Source organism: Brassica oleracea, chromosome C9 (assembly GCF_000695525.1).
Source record: "Brassica oleracea var. oleracea cultivar TO1000 chromosome C9, BOL, whole genome shotgun sequence".
Classification (NCBI taxonomy): Eukaryota; Viridiplantae; Streptophyta; class Magnoliopsida; order Brassicales; family Brassicaceae; genus Brassica; species Brassica oleracea.
Genome location: NC_027756.1, coordinates 26,382,433 through 26,389,572, shown reverse-complemented (window position 1 = coordinate 26,389,572; position 7,140 = coordinate 26,382,433). Strand labels below are relative to the sequence as shown.

Here is a 7,140-nt window from a genome sequence, read left to right as displayed (position 1 = left end):
ATGAAAAACAAAACTGGGGAAGCCCTAGCCGTTCCTCTCTGATGCTTATCGAGGCACCAATTATATCGCCGTTTTTTACGCCGGTGGAGCACTAGCTCGCCGACGTCGCCTCCTCTGTCTCTTGTTCTCGTTTCTCTCATTTCTCTTCTTTCTAGTTGCTTCGTCTTGTCTTTCTTTCCGCTTCAACTTCTCGTCTTTTGTTTGTACTTCGTCTGTCAAGGTTTCTGATAAGATCCTAGAAGGATGGATTTTAATTTGTAAGCTATATCAAAATACGATCAATCAAATATCAGGATGTTTATCCTTCTTCTTCCTCTCTAACTTCTCTTCTACCTCTGCTCTTCCTTTCATCTTCTCCCCTTTTTGTTACTTATCTTAAGGATATATCCTGGATCTATCAATTTCATCTAGAGCAAACCAGTTGTCTCAAAATCTCTCTTCTAGATCTGGCGCAATCGATCTCTGGGAGACCTTTGTCGCCTTTGGCCCATTGGATCTGAACATTTCTCGGGCAAACTCCGAAGAAATCTCATGACCGTCACCACCCACCACCATTGTGACTCATCAGTTCCCACTAATCAGATTTCTGTTCCATCTGCAAACTGCATTACATCCTATAAAGTATCCACGTCTAACATCGCCTACAGATCTACACCTAACTTGCCATATATATCTTCAACTCGCCTACAGATCTACACCTAAGTTGCCAGATATATCTTCAACTCCGGCTCGTCTCTTACAGTCTTTATGTTCCTTCCTCTTTACTCATTTGCCTAAAAGTTCAATCTTTAGACGAGTCCTCAGAGGAATTAGCTACTCCTCACCGCTGCGTTTATTGTTTTCCTCGCTAGATGGAAGAGCTTCTTTGACATTCTTCTACTCATCTGGCGCATCTCCTCCGCTCATCTGTCGCAGCCTTCCCTCAGTCTCCATGTTTCACTGACGTCAAGGTGTTGCCATTGACGGCGAGGAGTTGGACCATATTTTTCACTTAATGGACTTGGTGAGTTCATTAATGTTCATCAATATTTTGCTCAGCCCAGTAAGCACAAACCCTGTTTGCATCATTAATTCAAAATCGAGACGTTTGTGGTCTCTTTCACCATGAGTTAGTCCTCTGTAACAAATTAATCCTCAATGGAGAGAGCTTTGTCACCAATTTCCTCATGTTTGGAGTGATCACTTTCACCACATCCATCTGCTTTGGAGTGAACCCTTTCGCTATTGTTTTCTGGTTCGAGAACTCTTTTCAACGCTCAGTCTTAAAGATATTACGAGCTAAAAGTATTGTTCGCTTGCCTTTGATGTCTGGAGAACTTGAGATCGGGATCATACCGATCGATTCTGAAGCCCATTTGAAGAAGCTTCCGGTTTTCTTCTATGAAGTAAACTGTTTAACCTATATCTTTAATGGTTTGATTTTCAGTTATGTAACAAGTAGCTTCTACTTATCGGCAAAGAGTTTGCCTCTAATTGTATGTGTTCTTATCCAAGTTTAATTTAATATATAAGTGGGTTAACAAAAAAAAAGGTCTCAAACCACATGCATTGCATCTACGAGTTCAACCATCATTGCGTTTGAACTGTGACTGTCACGCATTATTTATAGTTAAGTTTACAATTTATTAAATAATACTTTTGCAGCATAAATGGAGAGGGCAGAGACTCTGCAATGTAAATATGCTTTATGGATTTTAAGATAATTTATATTCCAAGAGCGTAAAATCAGATTTTGGATTCTTTATCTAGGATTTCGAGGTTTTTCTATAGAGAATTATGTTTTATTGGTTGTTCTATTCCTATCTGTTTACCAAGACAATCTCAAGTTTGAGTAATAAAATATCATTTTGTTTTAAAAAAAAAAAAGAAATAGTTTTGGATTAAAATGAAAAGTAGATTTTCTTCTGTAACGATCTTATGTATATATCTGGACCATAATAAGGCCGGAAGACCATAACGCGAACAACGTAGATTATGTGGACCCACAGAGCCATAGATGTAGGGAGAAAATTCAGGTCGAAGAGAATGGATAATTTCGGAAATGTCCAGAAATTACGGGGTCCTCTCCTCTCCTCCTCTTCTTCAAAACCAACAATTCGAAAAACAACCTAACGCGTCGTCAACATTGAACAGCTTTCGTTTTTCCAATAAAGTTAATTTTTTTTTCCCCTTTCAATTATCACTTTTATACACACAGATTTGCGATCTGCAATCGCGTTAATGACAGAACCAGAACGATTAGGAGGAATCTCCCTGAGTTTTCCTGCGAACGAAGATGATACCGCGACGGCCTCATCTCCAAAGACTATTCCCCGGAGGCTCCGCCGCCGTCTTCTCGAGCCGAAAAGCCCGGTCTCCGCCGAAGAGATCGATTCCAAACTCAGAGATGCTGATCTCCGTCGTCAGGTAACTTTGTCGATTAGCCGAATTCGTAGAAATTTCCTTACCTTTTGTTGTTCGTTTGTAGCATTACTATGAATCACTGTCGACCAAGGCACGACCTAAGACGAGAAGCCCGAGATCGGCACCTATTGAGGAGCTTAGCCAGAGACTCCAATCAAAGCTTAATGCTGCTGAACAAAAGAGGTAAAGAGATTTTTATTTGGAAATTAATGCGAGGGATATTCAATATTTGATATGATGTAATGCTTCAGGTTAAGCATTCTGGAGAAGGATTTAGCTCGTTTAGCGAAGCTAGATGAAGCAAGACAAGCTGCAAAGAACGGGCTTCTGCAAAGAGTTGAGAAGCAGCGTGATGAGTTGGAGACAAAGGTTGAAGAAAGGGTTCAAAAAGCTGAGAAGAACAGGATGCTCCTCTTTAAAGCCATGGCGCAAAGGAGAGCGGCAAAGAGACAGCGAGCTGCACAGAGCTTGATGCAGAGAGCAATTCAGGATAATAGGTACAAGGAAAGTGTGCGTGCGGCTATTTATCAGAAAAGAGCAGCTGCGGAGAGTAAACGGATGGGGATTCTTGAAGCCGAGAGGAGGAGAGCCAACACGAGGTTGAGACAGGTTTTTGGAGCTGCTAGTTCTGTGCAGAGTCAAAAGGAAGCTGAAAGAAGGAAAATGAAGGATCGTTTAGAAGAACGACTTCAAAGGGTATGCTTAAAGGCTCAACCTTTTATCATTGTTTGTGTAATTGGCCATGATTTTGTCATCATTGGTTTTTGGCATTTGTTAGGCCAAGAAGCTGAAAGCACAGTATCTGAGGCGAGGGAGAGGCGTTGACGGTGCACGTCAGAGATCAGAAACAATGCGAAAGAAGCAAGCACACCTTGTGAGGATGTTAGAAAGGTTTTATGTTGCCCTTTAAAAGCCTCTAAGATGTTTCACTGTTTTAGCTTGATGGTTGTCTGATTGTCGTCTTAAATATTCTCAGGTGCTGGAGGAGATTTGCAAAGTACAAGAAATCTACTATTCTCTTGGCTAGCGCCTATCGTGATCTGGGGATTGATGCAAAGTCGATTGAGTCAGTGCCGTTTGAGCAGTTGGCCATTCAGATGAACTCTGTTGCTGTAATTCGAACAGTGAAAGAGCTGCTTGATCGTTTGGAGATCCGACTCACTCTATCTCAGGGATCTACTGTGAAGAATATTAATCATCTTCTTAAGCATATCTTTCCACCAGCTCGAAGAGGAAACTCGCCTAGTTCTGTGAGTCAAAGCGAGCAAAGGTCACCTAATTTCAAGAAGATGGGACATGAAAATCTCAAGAAGATTGCGAGATACCCAGCTAGAATATTTCTTTGTGCCTACATGATCAAACAACATCCAGATGCAATTTTTAGAGGAAGAGGTGAACATGAAATTGCGCTGGTGGATTCTGCAAACTCTCTTATTCGAGAGTTTGAATTGTTAGTGAAGATTATATTGGACGGACCAGGCGACAATGTATCTCTGTTAACTCCAGGTCCAAAAAAGTTCAAATCTCAGTTAGAAGCATTTGATGAAACTTGGTGCTCTTACCTGGAAGGATTTGTTGTTTGGAAGATTAACGATGCTAAGCTCTTAGAAAACGAGTTAGCCAAAACTCAAAAGCCAGAGCTCCCTGAGGGGTCCAAACACACTTCTTTAAATCAGAAGCCGGTATGTTATGTTACTCTCCTTTCCATTTTACCTTAACAAGATTCTGTCTACATGAACCATGGAAGTTCGAAAGCTTGATCGGGAGAATGACTCTTCTTTTTGTTTTTCAGCTGAAGGTATCGTCTCCAACCGTTCGGGCCATACTCACTGAAATTGATGGTGGTGAAGTAGGAGAATCTAAAGCATCTGCAGATTCGCTTCGTCAATCTTCATCTTCTCCTGGGTCATCGAGTTCTTCTCCGTCTTTGAACTCTGGTAATATTATCAATCAGTAACCTTTAAAAGCTCACAGGTTATACAACATGTCTTCATCTGACACGACATTCTTCTAGCAGGAATTGAGGGTTTTTCTCCTCCAAATGTGACAGGTTTAGATGCAACGTTGGCTAGTGAGAACGAAGTAATCGTAAATGAAATTGTCCATGAAAATAGCAGTACTTTTGCTGATAGCTTCGATGCTGGCACCGGGGATTTAAACAACCTTCAGGTATGTACTCCATAAAGCTGTTATACATATTCCGATTCCATAAAGCTGTGAACTATTATTTTATCAGCTGAACTCATATTTCTTCACTTACAGGTGAAGGTTAAGGAGACAATGGAAAAGGCCTTTTGGGATGGCGTCATGGAGTCCATGAAACAGTCACAGCCAGATTTCAGCTGGGTTATTAAACTCATGAACGAAGTTAGGGATGAACTCTGTGAGATATCTCCCAAAGATTGGAGACAAGAGATTGTTCAAACTATCGATACAGATGTGCTGTCACAGGTGCTTATTACCGCAGCCTTAACTCAACTGTTGCTATAACAAATACGATATGAACTTATATGTATATTTTTTCATGGCATGATTCAGTTACTGGCTGCGGGAAATGTCGACATGGGTTATCTTGGAAATATTCTAGAGTTCTCCCTTGGCATTTTGCTGAAACTCTCGGCTCCAGCTAACGAAGAGGAAATCAGGAGTACGCACCATAAATTAATGACAGAACTTGGAGAGATAGTTCCAACTGAAGACCAGTCCAATTCGTCATATGCAGTTTTAATGGTCAAGGGATTACGCTTTGTTTTGCAGCAGATCCAGGTTTGCCAATTTATTTGTTCTATTTTGTGGACATAATAGTTAATCGTTTCTTAGCTCTCTACATAGGCATAACCATTAACCACCATATATATAAGCATAATAGCGTTAAAAACCCGGAATGAAACAGATGATGTCTAATTTGATAATACTTTTTTCATGTCCTCTTATTACAGATTCTGAAGAAGGAAATCAGCAAATCTCGTTTGAAACTCTTGGAGCCACTTCTCAAGGGACCTGCTGGTCTGGAATATCTAAAGAAGTCATTTTCCAGTCGGTATGGTTCCCCAGACCAAGCTGCTTCCTCTCTGCCGTTGACAAAGCGTTGGCTTTTTAGTGTTCGTGGAGAGGCGGAGAAGGAGTGGGATGAACATAAAGATGCTCTTTCTGCTGTCACAAATAACAACCCTGGATCATCAGGCCTCCCTTCAACCACCATGCGAACTGGGGGCAATGTCCCCTCTGTCTCAAAAGTCAATGCCCCTTCGTCGCCATTTCCAGGTTTGGTCTCAATCTATCAACTTACTCATCTTTATAGTATCTTTGGGAAGAACCCAGTTCAGCTGAACTCAAACCAAGTGGTTAATTTCACCTGTAGACCCCAAACTTTGTTTCCCCAAATTAAATGGATATATTTCATCTTAACAAGGTATCAACATTGTATGTGGCTGTTGAAGGGTTCTAAACTATGTGCCCATGATATTTCGATGAATCCAGCTCTGTACTCATTTGTTGATTTATGTGCACACGCTGGTGATGTTCTATTGCAGGTATTGAACTGTCAGAGTGCAAAGGAGAAACTGTGGATCTTCTTGTTCGTCTTGGCCTCTTAAAAATGGTGAGCGAAATTGGGGGTCTTACTTTAGAAACTATCCCCGAAACATTTCGACTCAACCTCACCAGGCTGAGAGCTATTCAATCCCAAATCCAGAAAATCATTCTAGTCTCCATCAGGTCAGTAGTGACAAAACTTACCTCTTGATAGCCTCTCTCTCAATCACAGAGTATAATCTCTTTTATTACCTGCTGTGTATTTCTTGCAGTGTGTTGATCCTTCAGCAAACACTTGCAAGCCATAAAGCATCTGACGTGGAGACCATTACATGGACCTGCATTAACCGACTCTACGAGATGTTAGATGCGAAACCCGATGCGGGTCTTTCAGAAATCATGGAAACCTTCTCCGAGCTTCTTGATTCTGACGATGCAGAGACGAAGAAACAAGTGATTGCAAACATGCTTGTGAAAAGCTTACAGGCGGGAGACCCAGTGTTCACACGTGTGTCACAGACCATATACCTAGCGACACGAGCCGCAGTTATGGCGGGTAACAACACGAAGAGAAAGCAATTGGTGGAAACAATGCTAAGAAGAATCGGAGCAGCTTCTCTCTCGGACAAGGTTATAGAGGTTTCAGACATTCTGGTTCTTGTGGCGAACGTTTCGCGTAGTGTCCATGGATTGTGGTACGAGGAATTGCTGAAGAAACCGAATTTTAATTGAAATGATTGTGAACCGGTTTGGTGTGTTTATGGTTTGATCCAGTTTTAAAGTAATTGTAGATGGAGTGAGAATACCACGTTTGTATTTACAGAATAATATTAACATGTGGAACATAAATTTGTCTCTAGTATTTGTGTAGTAATATTATATGCAGAAATATATAAAACTATATAAAAATAGATTATAATCCGTGCCTTGTAAGAGATAAATATTATGTATACAAATTAGTTGTCCATGTGTTATTTATTTTGTCTTCATTTACATATTTTAAAAAATAAATATATTGAATAATTGAAAATTGAATAAAGTTTTTAGCAATCTGGATATTGATCCTAGGGATATGTTTAAATTGGCAGAAACATAATCAACACTCCGGGCTGAAACATAGATAGTGAATGAACAGAGGACAGTATCACACGTAGAGATTACGTCTTTACCGTCAATTCCAGGTAGATGGTGTTTCACAGATGG

The 7,140-nt window shown here is 40.6% G+C and overlaps 1 protein-coding gene across 3 annotated transcripts; it reads left to right on the top strand.

Moving 5' to 3' along the window:
- Positions 1–1,981: 1,981 nt before the first annotated feature.
- LOC106318140 lies at positions 1,982–6,813 on the top strand. 3 transcript variants are annotated; one of them, XM_013756006.1, is made up of 12 exons: positions 1,982–2,406; positions 2,468–2,586; positions 2,655–3,099; positions 3,182–3,294; positions 3,380–4,085; positions 4,196–4,340; positions 4,454–4,572; positions 4,666–4,854; positions 4,942–5,169; positions 5,343–5,667; positions 5,937–6,120; positions 6,210–6,813. In XM_013756006.1, exons 1-12 carry the CDS (start codon positions 2,221–2,223, stop codon positions 6,667–6,669), a joined length of 3,219 nt encoding a protein of 1,072 aa, XP_013611460.1. In that variant the 5' UTR covers positions 1,982–2,220; the 3' UTR covers positions 6,670–6,813. The 3 variants fall into 3 exon arrangements, with proteins under 3 accessions (XP_013611460.1, XP_013611459.1, XP_013611458.1); XM_013756005.1 differs by having other exon boundaries at positions 4,421–4,572; XM_013756004.1 differs by having other exon boundaries at positions 4,418–4,572.
- Positions 6,814–7,140: the final 327 nt, after the last annotated feature.

Excerpts from the sequence above, each read along its gene's own strand:
- LOC106318140 (XM_013756004.1), top strand. The coding sequence starts at position 2,221 with ATGACAGAACCAGAACGATTAGGAGGAATCTCCCTGAGTTTTCCTGCG. Across the intron at positions 2,587-2,654 it reads AATGCTGCTGAACAAAAGAG|GTTAAGCATTCTGGAGAAGG; the intron begins GTAAAGAGATTT and ends GTAATGCTTCAG. Across the intron at positions 5,170-5,342 it reads TTGTTTTGCAGCAGATCCAG|ATTCTGAAGAAGGAAATCAG; the intron begins GTTTGCCAATTT and ends CTCTTATTACAG.